Source organism: Lentinus tigrinus (genome assembly GCF_003813185.1).
Source record: "Lentinus tigrinus ALCF2SS1-7 unplaced genomic scaffold L226scaffold_16, whole genome shotgun sequence".
NCBI classification, from domain to species: Eukaryota; Fungi; Basidiomycota; class Agaricomycetes; order Polyporales; family Polyporaceae; genus Lentinus; species Lentinus tigrinus.
This window is the reverse complement of record NW_027137925.1, coordinates 339,902-359,568: the sequence shown is the minus strand read 5'-3', so window position 1 is coordinate 359,568 and position 19,667 is coordinate 339,902. Positions and strand designations below refer to the sequence as shown.

General features: G+C 55.9%; 7 protein-coding genes and 1 non-coding gene across 8 annotated transcripts; 4 read left to right on the top strand and 4 right to left on the bottom strand.

Moving 5' to 3' along the window:
- Positions 1–1,103: 1,103 nt before the first annotated feature.
- L226DRAFT_572044 (S-adenosyl-L-methionine-dependent methyltransferase) lies at positions 1,104–3,095 on the top strand (the record flags this gene model as incomplete). The annotated part of the gene is made up of 10 exons (XM_067684635.1): positions 1,104–1,349; positions 1,413–1,609; positions 1,667–1,962; positions 2,024–2,338; positions 2,401–2,416; positions 2,471–2,526; positions 2,593–2,696; positions 2,761–2,841; positions 2,907–3,021; positions 3,073–3,095. 10 exons carry the CDS (start codon positions 1,104–1,106, stop codon positions 3,093–3,095), a joined length of 1,449 nt encoding a protein of 482 aa, XP_067534353.1.
- A 589-nt stretch (positions 3,096–3,684) lies between these two features.
- L226DRAFT_613905 (S-adenosyl-L-methionine-dependent methyltransferase) lies at positions 3,685–6,431 on the top strand. Its single transcript, XM_067686565.1, has 11 exons — positions 3,685–3,717; positions 3,776–4,329; positions 4,393–4,589; positions 4,657–4,952; positions 5,015–5,329; positions 5,390–5,405; positions 5,463–5,518; positions 5,580–5,683; positions 5,750–5,830; positions 5,904–6,018; positions 6,079–6,431. The coding sequence occupies exons 2-11, from the start codon at positions 4,180–4,182 to the stop codon at positions 6,099–6,101; spliced, it is 1,353 nt and encodes a 450-aa protein (XP_067534352.1). The 5' UTR covers positions 3,685–3,717; positions 3,776–4,179; the 3' UTR covers positions 6,102–6,431.
- On the bottom strand, positions 6,172–8,281 carry L226DRAFT_536052 (uncharacterized protein). Its single transcript, XM_067681034.1, has 12 exons — positions 7,995–8,281; positions 7,907–7,941; positions 7,687–7,847; positions 7,436–7,499; positions 7,283–7,380; positions 7,136–7,221; positions 7,107–7,108; positions 6,876–7,016; positions 6,807–6,822; positions 6,702–6,750; positions 6,593–6,642; positions 6,172–6,531 (listed from the first exon to the last, which is right to left on the bottom strand). The coding sequence occupies exons 1-12, from the start codon at positions 8,048–8,050 to the stop codon at positions 6,279–6,281; spliced, it is 1,011 nt and encodes a 336-aa protein (XP_067534351.1). The 5' UTR covers positions 8,051–8,281; the 3' UTR covers positions 6,172–6,278.
- A 603-nt stretch (positions 8,282–8,884) lies between these two features.
- Positions 8,885–8,973, bottom strand: L226DRAFT_t134. The gene has a single exon. It is a non-coding gene; the product is annotated as a tRNA-Arg (tRNA).
- A 159-nt stretch (positions 8,974–9,132) lies between these two features.
- Positions 9,133–13,818, top strand: L226DRAFT_536050 (aspartyl-tRNA synthetase, cytoplasmic). The gene is made up of 13 exons (XM_067681033.1): positions 9,133–9,992; positions 10,229–10,286; positions 10,343–10,435; positions 10,484–10,704; positions 10,759–10,839; positions 10,898–10,963; positions 11,014–11,421; positions 11,475–11,750; positions 11,803–11,967; positions 12,027–12,254; positions 12,310–12,861; positions 12,941–13,252; positions 13,308–13,818. The coding sequence occupies exons 1-13, from the start codon at positions 9,624–9,626 to the stop codon at positions 13,386–13,388; spliced, it is 2,910 nt and encodes a 969-aa protein (XP_067534350.1). The 5' UTR covers positions 9,133–9,623; the 3' UTR covers positions 13,389–13,818.
- A 233-nt stretch (positions 13,819–14,051) lies between these two features.
- On the bottom strand, positions 14,052–15,608 carry L226DRAFT_613902 (uncharacterized protein). The gene is made up of 3 exons (XM_067686564.1): positions 15,601–15,608; positions 15,363–15,544; positions 14,052–15,298 (listed from the first exon to the last, which is right to left on the bottom strand). Exon 3 carries the CDS (start codon positions 15,283–15,285, stop codon positions 14,215–14,217), a length of 1,071 nt encoding a protein of 356 aa, XP_067534349.1. The 5' UTR covers positions 15,286–15,298; positions 15,363–15,544; positions 15,601–15,608; the 3' UTR covers positions 14,052–14,214.
- Positions 15,609–15,833: 225 nt separating this feature from the next.
- On the top strand, positions 15,834–16,840 carry L226DRAFT_510064 (uncharacterized protein). Its single transcript, XM_067678243.1, has 3 exons — positions 15,834–16,149; positions 16,217–16,518; positions 16,616–16,840. The coding sequence occupies exons 1-3, from the start codon at positions 15,963–15,965 to the stop codon at positions 16,790–16,792; spliced, it is 666 nt and encodes a 221-aa protein (XP_067534348.1). The 5' UTR covers positions 15,834–15,962; the 3' UTR covers positions 16,793–16,840.
- Positions 16,841–16,984: 144 nt separating this feature from the next.
- Positions 16,985–18,701, bottom strand: L226DRAFT_536047 (uncharacterized protein). Its single transcript, XM_067681032.1, has 3 exons — positions 18,369–18,701; positions 18,130–18,315; positions 16,985–18,068 (listed from the first exon to the last, which is right to left on the bottom strand). Exons 1-3 carry the CDS (start codon positions 18,499–18,501, stop codon positions 17,083–17,085), a joined length of 1,305 nt encoding a protein of 434 aa, XP_067534347.1. The 5' UTR covers positions 18,502–18,701; the 3' UTR covers positions 16,985–17,082.
- Between the last annotated feature and the right edge of the window lie 966 nt (positions 18,702–19,667).

Genomic DNA, 19,667 nt, shown 5'->3' with positions numbered 1-19,667 from the left:
GGGATCGGCGTGTCGCCTCATGAATCCGTCAGGACGCAATGCGCTATCCAGAGGCATCTCGAACGAATCCAGCGCGCGCTCTGTTTGCGCTGCTCCGCGCTGCGTGCAACTCAATGACATCCTGTCTCGAGCATCATCACGTCTCCGTTACGGCCAAGATTCCGTTTCCTATGGTGGCCAACGAACACATCGCTACCCGGCGATCCCGACGAGCACCGCGATGATAGGTCTTTTGCCAACATCAGACCATTGGTACGCCACTGGCTTTGTTGACAGAAGCTACACCAACCGCAGCGTCGCTGCGCTAGCACGATGCGCCGAAGTGAGCTTCTACAAGGTGCTTCGACTAGAATATTATGCTATGATAACTGGGTCAGCTCTGACCAACCGCCGATACGGCTTCCAGATATGTTGCCAAGCCTCAGCCTGAGACCGTTACAAAGAAAATGAGCCACAAGAACCAGGTTGCTGACAGTTGAACAGACCAGCCGACGGCCGTCATAACGCACGTCTCCGTTGTCCTCAGCGAACTCGCTGACCAGATAACGATGCCAGACTCTCATCTGCGCCCCATACCAAAGTTCCTTGTCAGCGTAGCAGTATACGTGCACATCCTCCACGTAACCAGAAGTCTCCAACTACCTGAACTCCGGTGATGTCGCATTGTAGAACTTTCTGTACTGTAGGCGTTTACTTTTCTCCACTGCTCATTGCACATGCTGATATACACATTGGGGGATCTCGCATGATTTTGCCTTAGTCCGGTTGAGACCGTTGGAGGCGACCCTCTTGATCTTTCGACCATCGCAGCAGCATTCTTGCAGAAGATCGTCAGGGTGCTTATGTCCAACATGGGGAATTAGAGACCACTCCTGTCGTCATCCGAGGTCATCGTGGGGTCTTCCTTTCTGCGCACAATGACCCGCAGGCCGTAGGCATATCCGCTGACTCCTCCCGCAGTGGTCTGCTGAGATAGGTTGCGACATGGCCTATATACCAGAAGGCGCTCGAGTTCGTACATAAGGACCCTCTCCTTAGAGGGGACAGCAGCGAGTCGAGCCTCATCCTCTTGCCCCACTACTATCGCCTTTGAAGCATTCACCATGGAAGATATCGCCAATGATACACCGCTCACGACCCTCCTCTCCCTTCTGACCACCTCCATCCACACGATCGAGGCTGAACTCAAGGCAGCCAACATGCCGCCGTTCACACTCGAGCCGAAGTTCCATCCCCTAGACTCATTGGATGTCGTGCCGACCCCGCGGCTCTATGAAGCACGACGCGTAGCGATGGCCGCCTCTAACATGATCAAGGCGTTGGTGCAGGACATCGGTACTGTTATGATGGTACGTTGTACAACCCAGTCGTCATCTGCTGGTTTAGCAGAGCCGAGCTGACCCCGCTTGTAGGACAAGTCTACGCAGTCCCTTGACCAGGCGGCGTACATCCTGACTGCCGACATCCGAATCCTGGACGTTTTCCGCACGGATGAGGAGAAGGCGAATGGCCTGCACGTCGACGAGATCGTAGCACGTCTTCCAGTCGGCAAGAAAGTCGACCCCGAGAAGCTGGCGCGGTGTCTGAGATTGCTCAGCACCGAGCATTGGTGCGCTCCTCTGCTCTCCCACTCCGTAAGTTCAAGCTAACAATGACCCCCCTCTAGGTGGAGTGAGCCCTCTCCCGGTGTCTTCGCACCTCTTCGGTGGGCGTTGATCAACACTCCGGACTCCTCTTTATGGGCACGAGCTGATCCGGTCTCGTATGGAGCGCTCATCGGCAGCGTAGCATTTGCTGAGCATATGACCGACCCCACAAAGTTTGACGACGATAGCATTGACACTTCGCCCTTTGTGCGTGGCATCCATCGGATGGGCATGACGCACATCAAGAACTGGTGGGATTGGCTCGCGCACGACCCCGACCGGCTGGAGCGATTCGCTCGTAGCATGGAGGGGAGCGGTAAGTGTCACACAAGGTTCTGAGAATCCATGGCGCTTGCATGAGGCTCACGCCGGAGCAGGTTACCTGAACCTCAGTGCCATCAAGGTGGACTACCCATGGGAGTCGCTCCCGCCGAACACCACCTTTGTCGACGTCGGTGCGGGGCAGGGCACCGTGTCTATGCACATCATGAAGCACGTGTACGACAAGGTACCGACCCTCAAGGTCATCTTGCAGGACCGCCCGCAGCATATCGAGCAGGGCAAGAAGTTCTGGGCGCAGGAACTCCCAGCCGCTCTCAAGGACGGGCGAGTGGCGTTTGAGGTCCACGACTTCTTCGAGGCCAACCCGCGGAAGGAGCCTAATACGATCTACTGGTTCCGCTTCGTCATGCGTGTGTACTCCATCTGTCTTCGGTCTCAAGTCGAGATTAATCGAGATTATTGTTTCTCGTAGATGACTGGGCCGACAGGTAAGTCTCATTCAGAACTGTGCCTCTTCGGTGGCTTACACTGAACTCTTCCAGCTATGCCATTAAGATTTTGAAGGCAGTGCGCGCATCCTGCCACCCGACCTCCAGAGGTGACGGTCGATTCTTGCCAAGTATCGTGTGGTCAATAAGTGCTCATGTATCCCTGCGATCTCCAGTCCTTCTAGGCGAAACCGTTCTGCTTGAGGCTATCCCCAGCAACCCCGAAGAGAGCGCGGCGGTTAACTTCGAGAACGATCTCCAATCCATCAATAACAACTCAGTTAGTACCGTCGGTCTCTGTGTACGGCAGCCTAAGCGAGCTCACCGTGTATGCGACTCCACAGCCGTACAAGCCGCTCAAGGCGCCCTACCCTATCCCCCAGAACTATGCCTTCGCCACCAAGGCGACTGCCCGCTACGACATGGTACGTCCATCCGCACGTTGTGAACCTTCTGAACGTACTTTTTTCTCAACGACGCCCACATGCAGCTCATGTACAGTCTTGTGAACGCACTCGAGCGGACGATGAGCAACTTCGAGAAAATCATCTCGCAGTCCGGCTTCAAGGTCGACCGCGTCTATCCCACGCGCGGCACGTCGAGCAGTTAGTTCAATAAACTACATCTACGCGGATCTGTAACTGACATCCTGGCAGTCATAGAGCTAGTCCCGGTCTGAGCTCATACTTTCAAGCTTCGTGATTGGCTCCAGCACGGGCGGCAGGTCACCGTATAGAAAGGAAGGTATGAACAAGTTGTACGAGTATATCCTAAGAAGATCTCGAGGCGCACACGAGCTTTACATATGCCGTTGCCCTGAGGATCGGCTGTATACTACCCAGATAGACGAGTCACGAATCCAACTGTCAAATAAGTCTTTAGACACTTCTTCGAGAGGGCACCGGTCCCATGCTCCGCGGACCGGTTTTCACGTGGTTGTAGCGCCCTTCCGAGGTGCGGCTCTCGGTCTATCTAGTGCGGCGGCGGCGGCGATGACACACGTCTATACTTGCCGGATACTGTTCAGGCAAGTAGTGCGCTTAAGTTCGCATTTGCTAAGCACCAGCCACTGATTCCTTTCACAGACGCCTCACATTCCGCATCGTCGGCCCTGCGAGTATTGCGCGATGCACCCGAATATAATCTCTCCCCCTCATTCCTTTGTCGGAAGGGAAGAGCAACCTTGGGTCCGAGGGCAGTACTCTACCACGAGTGTTTCAGGTCGAAGTCGTACTAATCCTCCACGTCACCAGCAACCCTGGCTATTATCGAACCCCGGTAGTATCTTCGTGAAGCTTATAGTAAGTAAGCGTTCATCGCCTCTCTTCACCAGTTGTTGTGAGCTGAATCAAATACAAGTCACCATCTGCAGCACCTCCGAGTCTATCAGCGCTTACCCAAGAACGCTGAGCAGGATGTTTTCCCTTATCTGGGACAGGGAATGGACATAACTTGCTGTTAACGCGGATCCTGGCTTCCTGTCGGCACACAATGAGTGACACTTTGCGGCACACATGTTCACTCAACAGTGTGCAGTGGGATCGTGCCACAGACTGTCAATTTCCGGAGTGCGCGGACGCTGATACTCAACATTCTTGTCGAGTCGTCTCCTCGCCTTACTTAAGTTCGGGTCATGAGCTCAAGCTTCCTTACCTCACTTGCAGTGTTAACCATGGTAGACCTCGCCAACGACACACCGCTCACCACCCTACTCCCCCTTCTAACCACCTCTATTCACACAATCCGAACTCAAGGCGGTCGACATGCCTCCGTTCACGCTCGAGCCGAGGTACCATCCCCTAGACTCATTGGATGCCGTACCCACCCCGCGGCTTCACGAGGCGCGTCGAGTGGCTATGGCAGCCTCCAACATGATCAAGGCACTTGTGCAGGATATCGGCACTGCTATGACGGTACGCGGCACTGCCTCCGCCGTCCTGAAGCTCAAGTAGCTGACCCGAGAAATTCCGCTACAGGACATGTCTACCCGGTCCCTTGACCAAGCCGCATACATCCTTACCGCGGACATCCGACTCATTGACGTCTTCCACACTGACGAGGAGAAGGCCAAGGGCTTGCACGTTGACGAGATCGTGGCCCGCCTCCCGGAGGACAAGAAAGTCGACCCCCAGAAGTTGGCGCGCTGCCTGCGACTACTGAGCACAGAGCACTGGTAGCACATCCTCTCCGTTGGAACAGGTTCCGCGGCACCCGACCTGCTGACGCTCTCTCTCCCACAGGTGGATCGAACCCATGCCAGAAGTCTTCGCGCCGCTCCGATGGGCACTCATCAATACGCCGGGGTCTTGCTCTTGGGCATGGGCCGATCCAGTTTCGTATGGAACGCTGGTCGGCAGCGTCGCATTCACCGAACAGATGACCGACCCCACGACGTTTCACGACGATACCATTGGCGCTGCGCCCTTCGTGCGCGGCTTCCACCGGATGGGCATGACCCATGTCAAGAATTGGTGGGACTGGTTCATGCATGAGCCGGAACGCCTGGAGCGGTTTGCCCGGAGCATGGAGGGGTGCGGTGAGCGTCGCCTGGGATTTCATGATTCCGACGCTAGCATGAGGCTGACGATACTGTACTAGGGTATATCGATCTGGCGGCCATTAAAGTCGACTGTCCGTGGGAGGCACTCCCGCCGAACACGACCTTTGTGGATGTGGGCGCGGGTCAGGGCAGCGTGTCGATGCACATCCTGAAGCATGTATACGAGAAGGTACCGACCCTCAAGGTCGTCTTGCAGGACCGCCCGCAGCATATCGAACAAGGCAGGAAATTCTGGGCACAGGAGCTCCCGGCCGCTCTCGAGGACGGGCGAGTAGCGTTTGAGGTCCATGACTTCTTCGAGGACAACCCGCGGAAGGAGCCCAACACGATCTATTGGTTCCGCTTCATCATGCGTTAGTGCTTCTCGCCTCGCCGATTACCAAGACTGACTTGGGCCGCTCTCCCTGTTGCAGACGATTGGGCTGACGAGTACGTTCACTCTGAAGTACTCGCACGCGACTCACTCACTCAGCATCCATCTATTAGCTATGCGATCAAGATCCTGAAAGGAATCCGGGCATCCTGCCATCCGACATCAAAAGGTGACGTCGGGAATTCTCAAGTGACATCCTTGCAGACTTGCTCATATGGTCTCCCCTGCAGTCCTTCTGGGTGAATCTGTCATGCTCGAGGCACTTCCTAGCCCGCCCAGCTCCCGCGGAGCCGCTGGCTTCGAGAACGACCTCCGATCCCTCAGAAATGATGGAGTAAGTTCGACGTTCTGATACTCGGAAAAGCACAAAGTATGTTGACAGATGCGGTGACCCACCCAGCCGTACACGCTGCTCAAGGCACCCTACCCCATCCCCCAGAACTACGGCTTCGCCACCAAGACGACTGCTCAATATGACATAGTGCGTCTGTCAGCCATTCCCCAGATATTTCGTGTCCTCACCGGCGTTCACGCGGTGTGTTTTACATTTGCAGCTCATGCACACTCTCCTCAACGCGCTCGAGCGCACGATGGGCAACTTTGAGAAGATCGTCGCGGCGTCCGGTTCCAAGATCGCGCATGTCTATCCTACACGGGGAACGGCGAGCAGTAAGCATCGTGTGACATGCACTGTATCATCGCACGCGATTGTTTCTGACATCCTCGAAGTCATAGAACTGGTTCCGATGTAATTGAGGACGAGCGACATAGTCGCAAGGGCGGCAACAGGGGAACATGTCATGCTGTCTTCAACGCCTTCAAGATAGAGACTCGGCGATACGATGTACACATATTACAAGAAATCGAGCGCGGTTACAAGTTACCAAAGTAGACAATCCACACTTTAGCCGAAGTCAACTCCAGATAGATCATCCCCGAGCGACTGAGAAGGCGTCCGAGTCGATCCTCCCAATATGCTCATACGGCTCCGGGCCAGTCTGCCCAGGTACCTCGTCGTTTGATGGCCAGAGGTCTTCCGGCTGCAGCGTCGACTCGATCGCCCCCAGGACTCCGTCAAAGTCGATCGACGAATGGAAAGAGTTCAGCGACTGCTGGTGTTCCGTGCGCCTCTTCACTTCCTGGAGGCTGAACATAAACCTCGAGACAAGGATGGCTGTGGTGCTGGTGGACGGTGTCGGGTAGTGCTTCAGTACATGGGTTGTTGACTGGGTAATGCACGCACGGTTCTGTGAAGCTGATGATGTAGCTCACTTGTGACAGTGATGTGGCGATCTACAAGGTCACTGGCATGAGTATACGGCACAGGGGAGAGAGAAGTCCGAAGCGCTCACCGAGAGCATGGTGAAGGTGAGATGCATGGTGTTCAGCATGGTGAGTATTCTGAGCCAAGCTGACGTCAGGCGCGAGGACGCGCATGAATATAACACATAGCTTACACGAAATAAATCGTTCCTAAGTACGGGGGTGAGATAAGGGCGAAACAAGCATGGTGTGTCGACCCTCACCGTCAACAAGGAGCAGCCTGGAGAAAGTAGGGGCGCCAATGTGCCCTCCGGATCTTCGCACTGAGCTGTACGTCGTCGCCCATGTTGTAATGACCACGAAGGCATCCGCCATGATGAGCGACGAGCGGGAAACGATTGTAACTGAAAGGGATGCTGAGTAATCTCGCATCACTGTGTCATGTCGACTTCGACGACTTACATCTGTTGTATGTGCGCGTTAGCATGATCAGAATGTCGGGTCGGGGACTCGGAGTACGTACATCTTGGACAGCCTTGGAGGTACTGTTGACACAGACTGGCACCCGAGCACAGGTACCAACTCTCCGTGTTCCCAATGGTAGTGGAGCTGCAACGCGAACGGTCAGACGTAGTCGAATCAAGCAGTATCTGGAAGTATATCCACTGACCAGGTTCAGGACGATCGGAAAGCCGGCGAAAAGGAGGACAGGCGCAGCCAAGTACCATCGCCTTCCGCATATCGCATACACTCGCAAGCTTGAGAACACTATACGTGCGGGGTGAGAAGAGGTGTCTCGTTGAACATGAACGGGTCGACTCACAGGCCCATGGGACATACTGGAGCTCTACAAGGGCGATGGAAGCTAGGACAGAGGCGTTGCAGCTGGCAATGAATTTGTTAGCTAAATTCCCTGGCGTATTGGGCATTTGGTACCTCTACAACCTGTCGTCAGTGCCAATGCTTCAAGAAGATACTTGGGGCGTAGAAGCACGAGCCGAGGAGGAACATGGCTATTCGCCGTAGCCTCACCCGAGCCGTGCTAGGCCCCAGCGATATTGGGATGCTACTCACTGCGTCGTCCGTTGCGGTCCCGCCCGCGAAGCTTGCAGCAATATAGACGATAGGTATATATCTGTTCATGAGGAACAAGACCTGCGCTATTGAGATCTTGTCCCTCCAGAACAGGTCGACCTCCCGGCCGAGCGTGATAACCCACTCGTAGGTGAGAAGAGCTGCGGAGCATGAGGATCAGGCCAGGGGACCGGGAGACACGCACTACGTTCGGACGGACCTATGATTGCGATCACGCAGAAGTTCGAGGTATTTCTGGTGGTGGAGCGTCAGTGGGTATCGGATAGCAGGGCGAGAGCAAGGATTACATGTCAGAGAAGACAGAAACAAGTTGGGCAATCTCAGCAGATGATGTCGAGCTCATAGTGCCTACTAACTATAGCAGGAGGGGGGGAGAGGACGCTGCTTCAACGCAGAAGCATAAATTAGCATATATAGGCCCGAGAAGCAAGCTCGAGGAGAGATTACAACTCATCTTCGTGAGCATATCATTGCCCTGGTCAAGCGCAGTTATAGTTAGAGCTCGAGGAGAGGCCTCAACTCATCTTCGGGAGCCCATCGTTGTCATAGCTCAACACAGTTCCAGTGACACAGGATGATCAGGTGCGAACTGAGGACGTTCGTCAGCGCTGATAGTGGCACGAGTAAGTTTCTATGCAGGGATTCGCTGGCAGAGACAGAAGCGAACGGGCGAAGCTGCACCGGTGTTGACGCGTTGACGATCCGTGGATGTTGTTGAACCGTCATCCCTGTCGCATGGCAGCCACAGCATTCCGTGGCATCCAGTCTGTTAAGAATGCACTAACGGGGCACATAGGGCACCCGTTACCGGGAAACACCAGTACTGGTTCTCTGCTGCGAACTTGAAGGTCTGCACTTACGACGGCCGACCACATGTTAGGTGATACGACCAGGGGGGAAGACGCGCCAGGGGGGGAGAATGCAGCTGACGATAGAACCTCTCAGCTTCGAGGGTGCCTATATTGACGAAGCATACTTGCAGGGTGTAATAAAGCCTGCTTAAGCCTTAGCCTAGTAATCGTCGGACTTAAGGATCGGACTTTAATTCTAATGTAAGTTTGTTACGAGCTCCGATAGTAGTTCACGATGGCAATGAACTCCGATGATTGGTATTATTGTCATTATAATGAACTCCGATTGTTACACAAGGAATCGGAGAACAAAAACAATAACCAACTACCCCCGGCGGGACTCGAACCCGCAACCTCCAGATCGAGCTCCCGTAGTGCTAGAAGTCTGACGTCATAGCCATTAGACAACGGGGGCTCTGCAAGTATGTCCCCATAAGACTTTCTTTACCACTATCATCACTGACATCTGAAGATGTTTCCGCTGACTTGCCGATGACGCGTCTCTCTTTCTAATCATACTGGCACAGGTACAGCGTTGCGGCGGAGACGGAGTACGTTCAGCCCGCCACCACATCGAGTATTCACTGAACAACAGGGCGTGTTGTGGAGTGGCTACTCAGGTTGGTACCAGTTCTTCTCTGAGGAGCCCATGCTCCAGACCGTCATCGCAGCACACTGCAAGCACGCTGCGATCGGTCAACGGTGCGTGCTTACAATGTTGGGTTTGTCGGCGGCGTCGGAGGTGGGCAGCCATACTCCCGAAACTGGCAGCTCTGGATCGGACTTGCAGTCATTTTAGTACACTATCGCCGGCCATGCACGCAATCACGGCCTCCGAGTAAACGCCAGAACGTCTGCCGGCAAGAAGGAGTGTCCCAGTATGGGCATGCTGATGGATGACTGGCCCATGACGTCGTCCTCTTCGCGGGCGCCCATTCAAAAGGCAGACAGAGGCGCATCGTAAAGTAATCTTTCTCCCGACTCTTATACACGCTCTCCCCCTCCTCACCTCCCCACCTCACAACGACGACCTCCGCGACCGCATACACCCACTTCCGCGCCACCATGGCCTCCCTTAAGAAGGTGCTCTCCAAGGTCGTCACCCATTCGCGATCGTCCTCGAAGAGCAGCAGTCTCCAGAACGCTCCCAATGGCGACGCACCCCCAGTTGCCAATGGAAAGACCGACCCCGTCGCCAACGGGAACGCCGAGAAGCTCACCATCTCGACAGCCGACGACACCAATGCCGGCAACAGCGCCGCCCAGAAACAGCAGAAGGCGGAGGACCACGACCTCCCCCGCCCGCGTAGCTTGGCCGACGGACACAAGATGTCATTCACCGAGATGAAGGAGGAGCGTAGGGCGGACCGCGAGGTTCATGATGATGAGGAGTACCGCGCACGCAAGGCCCGCATGAAGAAAGCTCACGACGAGGTGCGTATTCCACTTGTACCTCGAGCATCGCCAGATTCTCTACCCCGGAAATGTCGAGGAAAAGGCGCGTCTCAATGCCCCTTTTTTCCCTCTACAAGTCACCGGTGGGTGGACCGTCATGCGTGGAAGATAGGAAACTGGATTGGTCGAAAATCCGACAATGCCTACCGTGTTGCCCGCACGAACCGCGAGAGCCTGCGTCCGTAGTCAACATACTGACCAACGACATACTCCAGGATCCTCTCCGAAATAACTGGGGAGACCTTGATCCGAACACACCCCAGCCGCGCCTAGGTGAGTTATGCGACCGAGTTCAGTTGGTGTAGGTGGAAAAGTCTGACTTTGAATAGAACGACCCGTCGACAACCTCCGAGACATCCCTCACAAGAACGAAGGCGATTCCGTCGTCTTCCGTGCTCGTGTCCATCACATCCGCCCATTAGGTGCGTGCTGCTCGCTCGTACTCAATAAAATTTGCTCACGGCAAACAGGCACGAAGATCGTCTTCATCATCCTACGGCATCAGTTCATGACAGTCCAAGGTGTCTTGACTGAGGAGCCGGATCGCGTCTCCCAAATCATGGTCCGCTGGGCGGAAGGATTGACGCGAGAAACCATCGTTCTTGTGCGAGGTGTCGTTCAGCGCCCTCCGCCGGATCAAGAGGAGGTTCACAGCACGTCGATCCATGAATACGAGATCAAAATATGCCAGGTGCGCGCATACATTCAAGTCATGTTGGGCATATGAGCTGAGCAATTTTGGCAGCTTCATGTCATCGCCTCTCCGAGCGTAAATCTGCCGTTCCAGGTAGAAGATGTATCAAGACCGAAGGAGTACTATGACAGGGTACGTCGCTATCGCATTTCGGTGGTGGAGCAGATGTCTCAATACAATCACGATGCAGGCGGACGCGCAGTTCTCTCGTGTAGGCGAGCGGACACGACTCGACAACCGTGTCCTGGATCTTCGCGTAAGTCATCTAACCTATCCCTGCACTTCGGTGTCTAATGTCATCCAAAGTCTCCTGCATCGCAATCTATATTCAGGATCCACGCCGGCGTCTGTGATTTCTTCCGGACCTTCCTCACCGAGAAGGGGTTCATCGAGATCCACTCTCCCAAGCTTCAGGGATCCGCGACAGAATCGGGCGCTGCAGTGTTCAAGGTCGACTACTTCCGGAGACCAGCGTATCTCGCGCAGAGCCCACAGCTTGCGAAGCAGATGTGCATCGCTGCAGATATGGAGCGCGTCTTCGAGATCGGTGCCGTCTTCCGAGCCGAGAATTCAAATACCCATAGACATCTGACGGAGTTCACCGGTTTGGATCTGGAGATGGCTATTGACAGCGATTACCACGAAGTCATGGATCTCCTGGACGACCTCCTCAAACACATGTTCAAGGGGCTGCAGTCCAAGTTCAGAGATGAGGTACGTAGACCTTCATCTCGACTTGTTTCTGAAAACTCATACCCTGGCTATAGATCGAGACCGTGAAGAAGTACTATCCTCACGAGGATCTCGTCGTCCTGGACGAGACACCCCGCATCAAATTTGCCGAGGGGATACGCATGCTCAACGAGTCCGGCTGGACTGAGGAGGACGGTCGCCAGCTCAGCGAACACGAGGACCTCAGCACGCGCGCAGAGCAGCGACTTGGACAGCTCGTCAAGGAGAAGTATGGCGCCGACTTCTACATCATCGACAAGTTCCCACTTGAAGTCCGCCCGTTCTATACCATGCCCGATCCCGAGAATCCTGTAAGTGGCACCACCCGTCCAGTTGTTGCGTTTATCTGAAGTTACGAGCTAGAAAACCTGCAATTCCTATGACTTCTTCGTGCGCGGCGAGGAGATCTTGTCCGGTGGTCAACGTATACACACCGCACCGTTCCTCGAAGAGCGAATGAAGGAGGCTGGCATTGATCCGGATACCATGAAGGAATATGTCGACGGCTTCCGATGGGGCTGCCCACCTGTGAGTCAGCTTGTTGTCTCTTCCCGATCCGCCCGTAGCGGGTGCTGACGACATAATAGCACGGTGGTGGCGGTGTAGGGCTGGAACGCATCGTGATGTTGTTCCTGAAGCTCGGGAACATCCGCTGGTCGAGCTTGTTCCCGCGCGATCCGCGCAGCTTCCCTATTCATGCCGTGGATCAGGCCGAGGCTGCCCTGGCAGCTGCTAACTCTCTCATATTGCATGGCCCTGAATCCCCGACCTTCCAGGCTGGGAAGAAGCATGGTGAGCTGCCACCACTTGAGAACGTAAGTGTATCATGATCTTCGGGTGTACTCGCGTCATACTGACACGAATGCGTAGCTCATCGCCAAGTACGGCGATGCGACGAACACGAGCTGGGTCGATCCTGCATGGACAATATGGCGGGACAAGGCAACCGGTGCCGCTGTGGGCTACATCCCGCAGGATGGTTTCGCTGTCACGTTTGGCAACCCGTTGTGTGCCCTCGACCAGATCCCACGTGTCGTCAAGGCATATCTTGCACACCTGCACGAGGAGGGCCTCAAGCCAGTGTGGTGCTGCGTAGATCGGGCGACCGAGCGCTATCTCGCCGAGGAGCTCGGGTGGGGCGCTGTCATCGCGGTTGCTGAGGAGCGCATTAACCCCACCGAGGTGGACCCGGCAGAGACCGACAAGACGGTCCGGCGCAAGATCCATCGCGCGGAGCGCGAGGGTGTCAAGATCGTCGAGTGCGGGCTGGATATGGACGACCGCACCCGCCAGATGCTCGAACAGCGGTGTAAGGAGTGGGAGCAGGCCCGCAGGGGCACGCAGATCCACTTGACGGGCGTACGGCCGTTTGACGATATGCAGCACCGCAAGTATTTCTATGCCATAGACAAGGACGGCAAGGTACGTCTTACATCGGTCTCATTGACTGTTCCGGACAGATCGCTGACCGTGGCTACTCTGGTCGTGTTCGTTGATGCAGCCATGCGCGATGGTCGTCCTTGCACAGCTCTCGCCCAAGCATGGCTTCCAGATCAAGTGGGCGCTCGAGTTCCCGGGGGCCCCGCTCGGTGCGATCGAGTACATCCTGACGTACGTCATCAAGAAGCTGGGCGACGCGGGCGTGAAGACTGCGACGTTCGGTGCGGGCGCGACGGGCAAGCTCCAAGCTGTAGACAACGTCCATGGGTTCCGCGTGAAGACGCTCGAGAAGGCGTACAACGGCCTGTCGACGACGTTCAACCTCTCGGGCAAGGGTGACTTCCGGAGCAAGTTTGGGACGTGGCGCGATCCGGTGAGTAGTTTGTCGTTCTGGGGCTGTGACGACGAGGCTGACTGAGTGTCTGTAGTTGTACATCTGTTATCCGAAGGGCGGGCTCGGCATGAAGGGCATCGAGGCGATCATGACTATGCTCCAGAAGCCGAAGTAAGCCCTGAAAATCAAACGGGCTTCTCCGTGGCTTTGTACCATTAATCTGCGACTCTTGGTTAAGACGCGACCCTCGTTCTCTTTAACTAATAATTCTCCATCCATCACGACTCCTCCATCTCCGGCACTGTAATACCACATAACATCGATCTCGCATGGTGCACTCGATACCATCATCCCTCAAGCGCACCCGCACGTTCACGTTCCCGTTCACGTTCTGACGTTAATTCGAATCGGACGGCTGCTACGGTACGATACTACGTTACTATACTGCATACACGATGGTAGTCGCGTACTCTTGGTTCTGCTTATATCGGTCGTTCTGCCTGTGTCTATTATGTTCGGGTTTACTCCACTTGGCTGCTTGTATGGTGCATGTATCTTAGACTACCCTTGTTGATTGTAATGTTGAATGCTGTTGTGGGCCGATCTGTGAACGTGTGATGGACGGGCGCATCGACGAGAAGAGTGGTCTTTGAGGGGCATTTCGTCCCATTGCGCGGCCTGACGACGACAAGGACTGCTGTCTTGCGGAGAGAAACCGCATAGGCGTACACTCCGGGCTTGGGCGAGATCTTCAATCTGCCGATTCCAGGGCTTCATCCGGAAGCACCATACTGCACTCCCGCGTCAACTTCGTCGCAGGCGTCCGATGAGTGGGCGTGCTCCGTGTAGTAAGAAACTTGGCCATGCGGATGAAAGCGCCTGGTTCCGTAGAGGGGCATACCGAGGCAAAAAGCGTACCATATGAAGTCAGTCCACAGGTTGAGAGTCGTCGTATAGGGAATGCAAACAGATGTCACACGGAACTCTGCCAAGACCCTCTCTCATTCCCCCGAGTCCTCGTCTTCCTCAGAGTCTCCGAACGTAAACCAGTCGCTGTCAACACGACTAGTAATCAGCCTCTCCCATGCCTGTCGTACGCGCGCACGACCGTCCACGCTAGCGCGTTTCGCCCTGACCGGTTTCAGGACCAACGCGGCCACAACATCCTCCTTCTTGGCCCAGTCCGCCATCCATGACAGCTCGCTCCGGAGGTTCCAGTATGACAGCTCCACGTTCCCACAGTGCGCGGACTCGATGTGAGGGGAAGGCAGGGGCTGGATAGCGATGTGGCGCAAGGTGGGCCACTCGCGCGTGCTGGGCGGGGGGTGGACGGGCACGGGGCGTCTGCCCATTTTGTGCGGGTAGCTTGGGGTTCCGAGTAGGAGACGGACGTCCCCCAGAGCGTTGCCGAGCAGGGGACAGCACGACACGCGGAGATGGGTGGTGCGGGGGGCATGTCTGTGCCAGTCGGAGACAGGTCCGACAGAGAACGAGCCTGAGGCCATGACGATGTGCAGGTGTGTGAGGAGGGGGAAGAGCGGGGAGGCCGCAGACGACTCCAGAGCAGGCCTGCCGAGATCGCGGGGGACGTTCATGACGAGGGTTCGGAGCGAAGGGAAGGGGCGAGCTCCGAATCTGAGGATGCGGCTTGTTTGAGGTGACATCAACATGGACGGCAGCATGAGGGACTCCAGGTCGTCGACGACGAGATGCAGGAGCCCGACAGCCTGCGAGTAGCTCTGCGTGTCGGGATCCTCTTCCGGTTCTTCCTCGTCTTCGTCATCGGCGCGACGCTTGTGTTCATCCTCCCGGCCGTCCCACAGGAGAAGGTGCGCGATTTTGGCCCTTGTGTCACCGTGCAAGACGCCTAGCTTCTGGTATGAAGAGAAGAAAGAGTCGAGTCGACTGCGGCTTATGGATAACGCAGTGGAATGGAAACGGACAGGCTGAGAGGTGGCTCTAACCGCCTTCGAGGTACGAGAGAGGGAGCATCCGGTATAATTGCCGTCTGTGCATGCCAGCTGGAAGATCTGGATCAACATCTCTACGGGAAGTTGCTGCATGCTGGCCATAGCACGTATCCTGCTGTCGATGTGGTGCTGAGTGAGGATCTATAGAACGGTGGTTTGAAAGGGAGAGTGTCACTCACGTGTGCCACTGTGTGCTGTGGATTGCGGACAACACGCGTGTACGGTGTTATCAGCACGTTGTCGTCTAAGAATTGCAAAGAGCAGTCCGGCGTTACCGTCAGCAGGTCGACAAAGCCCGGGTGATCGGGCCAGAAGGTGCGCTGCGGAAGACAACATGCGAAAGTACCATGTCGAGTAAGTACTGTCATAGCTTGTAAGAAACTCACACTGGGGCAGTGAGATCGTACGGCTGCTCACCTGCATGCGAGACAAAGTCCTATCAGTCTAAGTGAGGCGACATCACTTCGTCGAGATTTGGAAAACATACATATCTGAGTGCTGCTGAAATCAATTGCAGCCCGGTGCTCATGAATCACATTCTACACATTTTATCTGGAGGGGAGATCCGGAGTGCATCGTGGTCAGTGCGCAAGATTCGGAATTCAGGAAATAGCAGAAACTCCATGCGAGCGCTTCCTCACTTTTCGGGCGACCACCACCATCTTCGCGGACTGAACGTGAACGCGTGAACCACTGCCGTCTCGACAAAGCTGCATAGTTCTGATACTCCCTGCTCATCGCACAAGATAAACTAGTTGCGTCTGCTCCGCGGCGCGTGTATGACCATGCATCGAGCATCTAGCCAACTCTTCCGCTCTCTCCGACGGCCCCGATGCGCACAAGTCTTCGCAAGAACCGCGTCCACCAGCGCAAATCCGTATCCATTCCCGACGAACTCGCATCCATCCCCGCATCAAATATTCCACCTCCCGAAGAGCGCGACGAGGGCAGACGTGAAGTCGCGATGTACGTGACCATATGCATACCTACCCCGTCCAACGTCATCCGTCATCTACTCACGGAGCATGCACAGACTATGACCTCGTCCGGATATACCACCCGGACTCGCCCGCTGCGCGCGCTGGCGGCATCTCAGCTGAAACCGCTCACGCACGTTTTCAGGCCATCTCCTCTGCGTACGCCGTTCTCTCTGGGAAGAAGCCAGCTGCCTCTCTGGATGGCGCCGACTCGGAAGGCTTCGGGGCAGCAACACGCTCGAGCTATCATGACCTGAGTACAGCTATGTGGCGCGCGAAGCAAAGACGAAGAGCGGAGCTGGATATCGGGATGGACGACAGGTGGAAGGAGCGGCTGATGCTGGGTGCGATCTTGCTGGTGCGTTCACGCTTCTCCGCGTTGTTTCTTCGTTCCCCGTCCCGCGTTCTTCCCCTGCAAGAGGACAGATGTGCTGAACAAGGCGTGCGCTATGTAGGCCGTCGCTCTGTTCGTATTCCAGAACTACACCACGCGTACTCGGGCAATGGCCGAGGCAAGGCAGCGAAGTCGACCGAGCGCGCGAAGAGACCCATCTCTGTCCGCCGACGACCCAGACCAGAACAAGCTCGCGCTTGATACATCCCAGTCATCCCAGTCAAGTGCTTCGTCGTAGCTACAAGAAGTTGTCCCGCTTCTCGTGAATGCATATAGTCCGCTCCATTCATATGTCCACCTGTCCCAAGCGGCTGGCATGTCGACTTTGCTGTCGCAAACTTAGCTGGAGGTTTTCCGAGTCACACGGCAACAGATATGCGCGAAATGCATGAATCAATCAATGGATACGATGCAGTGTTCTATTACAGTGAGATCCAGAAGTACACAAAGAGTCCGTCTGCTCCGCTAAGCATTCGTGGTGGTCAACATCACGATGCTAATGTCCTCTAATCGTCCCAGCTCCTTATCTCAGACGACGATGGCGTGAGGGTGGTAGTCCCCACGACGCTGGGCGGTGGTGGTAGGGATGCCCGAGAGAATGCTCGTAGGCGTAACAGGGAGTGACTCGGTGGCAGTCGGGGTGACGCTCGACGCGGGGTTGGTGACCTCGGGCGCAGAGGCGGGAAAGGGGGCCGAGGGCATCGAAGGTGCGCTGACGGGTGCCGAAGGAGAAGGCTCGCCCGCAGGAAGCGAAGGGGACGGTACGCTGACCGGGAACGAAGGTGCGCTGGGTGCTGAGGGCGAGCTCACAGGGAACATAGGGACGCCGCTCGGTGAACTAGCTGGAAGCGACGGCGAGCTCGCTGTAGGGCTGACCGGGAGCGAGGGCGAGGGTACGCCGCTCAGCGCGTTGACCGGGGGCGAAGGAGTGGTGACCGGCGCGCTCACGGCAAGCGAGGGCTTGGGAAGGGCGGAGGAGGGAACTCCAACGGACTGAGCGTCGACCGAGCGGGCGTTCACAGACGGCACCGACAGCACTGCGGGTGCACTAGGCGTAGTAGTGGGTACACCGGACGAGGGGATGGTTATGGGGAGCGTCGGCGTGTCCGTCGGAGCGCTGACCGTGACGGGCAGCGAAGATGCTGGTGCGGAAGGTGCACCGACTGAGGGAGCACTGAATGACGACGCATCGGAGAGCGCACTGACTGTGGGGGCACTGACAGTAGGAGCACTGACAGGCGGGGTGGCCGAAGGAGAACTGATGGGCAGGCTCGACGGGAAACCGACAGCAGGGATGACCGACGACGTGCCAACAGGAGGGGTAACCGAGGGCACGTCGACCGGCGGGCTCGAGGGAGCACCAACAGGCAGGCTCGAAGGAGCACTGACAGGCGGGCTAATCGATGGCGCACTGGCAGATGCACTGACCGACGGCGCACTGACTGGCAGGCTAACCGAAGGCATGGCAACTTCGCTCACCGGGAGCGAAGGGGCAGCAGGCAGGTTAATGTCACCTGAAAACAATGTCGCAGTAAGTCCGATGATCGTCCAAAGACAACTGTGAGCTACACTCACTTGGGGCCTGTGCGCCAGCGCAGACAGCGAGAGCGACAATAGTCGCGAGGGTGGGGAACTTGGTGGAGAACATGGTGTGTGAGAGCAAAGTTAGGTGTGTGCGAAGCGCGTATGTGTAGAGCAGACTGGGATGTGATGATGGACCTACAGCGAGATTGCAGGTCCTTATATGCGTTTCCAGGCCCCCTTTGAAACGCACTCAAGCTGAGACTTCATGGTTTCGACGCTAGGTCACTCACCGCACAGGATGGAGACATCCGAGCCGTGTTCCGCAGTGCATCTTGGTCCGAATTGAAAGCGAACCGAGTTCATGCCGCCAAAGCTAGACACATTCGAGGGGCCAGTGGAGCCTTTCCTGCCATTTTCGTCCATCCGTGGTCGAGGTTAGAATCGGTCCGCACACCTCAAACCGTGTCCTGCGTCCTAAAGGCAGCACACGCATCGATGTGCGCGGGACGCGCGTGCGGTCTTCTACACGGGAAGATTCGAGTCACGGCGGGCAGATTCAGAACGGAAGCATTATCGAGGTAGAGAAGTTGTGTCGGTGTTGATGTGAACTTGCTCCGCGGAAGTCTGTCGTGCGATGCCATGTGGTCGTCCTAGGTAGGGTTGGGCTGAGCGGCAGGCGACCTGGCGCTTCCGTTGCCATATCCAGCTAACGGATGTTCGGGCCGCACATCCGCGCTGTACCAACCGCTCCAGCGGCAACGGTTGAATATGTCGGGGCGCTCCGGCATGATTGACAAGCTACGCCGCCTGATGGATGTTGCGATTGCGTGAGTATGACGGTATGGGAGAAGCCCGTGCAGATTCGAAGAGAGGCGGTTTTGCATTGTTGATGCATAGAGTTACGAAGTTGGACATGTACGTTAGCAGGAATGAGCATGATATCGTAGCGGGTGGTCTCGTATGTGATGCGGGGCTCGACACTTGGGGTGTTACATGCATACTAGGGCACATAAATAATGGAGTGCAGTAGAACGCTGCTGGTGCTAGAACATCCAGGTACTACTCAAGTCCGTGACTCTCGTATGATGCATCCAATACGAGCGTTCCTCCAGGGTTTATAGGACAACGTGTAAAGAACAGGTATACAACATTGTGGATTGCATTAAAACTCCTCCACTCTTCACGAAAGCTCTTCTGAAGACGCGGCCATTGCGAGACGTGATCTTCGCAACAGTCATGTTCAGCATCATCTGAGAGCTTCGTAATGATGTCAAGATACCAGGGACTGCACACGACGAAATGAACTTTCGCCCATACAGGAGCCCTCTGAGGAAGCCGGGGATGATCCCCAGTGGGAAATACTTCCTTGCCACATTGTCCAATCTTGATGATGATGATACTATTAGATAGCACAGATGAGGCGGCGAACATGTATGTCGTCGGGGGCTTGTTACCGAGGGTTACTACCCGTGACTCGCAAAACTGGCCATTGCGAACCTCCACCTTGTCCATCCGCGACTGGCGCATAAACCTCTGAATGCAAGCCTCATCAAAGCGGAACGGCGCATTGAGAGTGAGCTGTGTCGGTG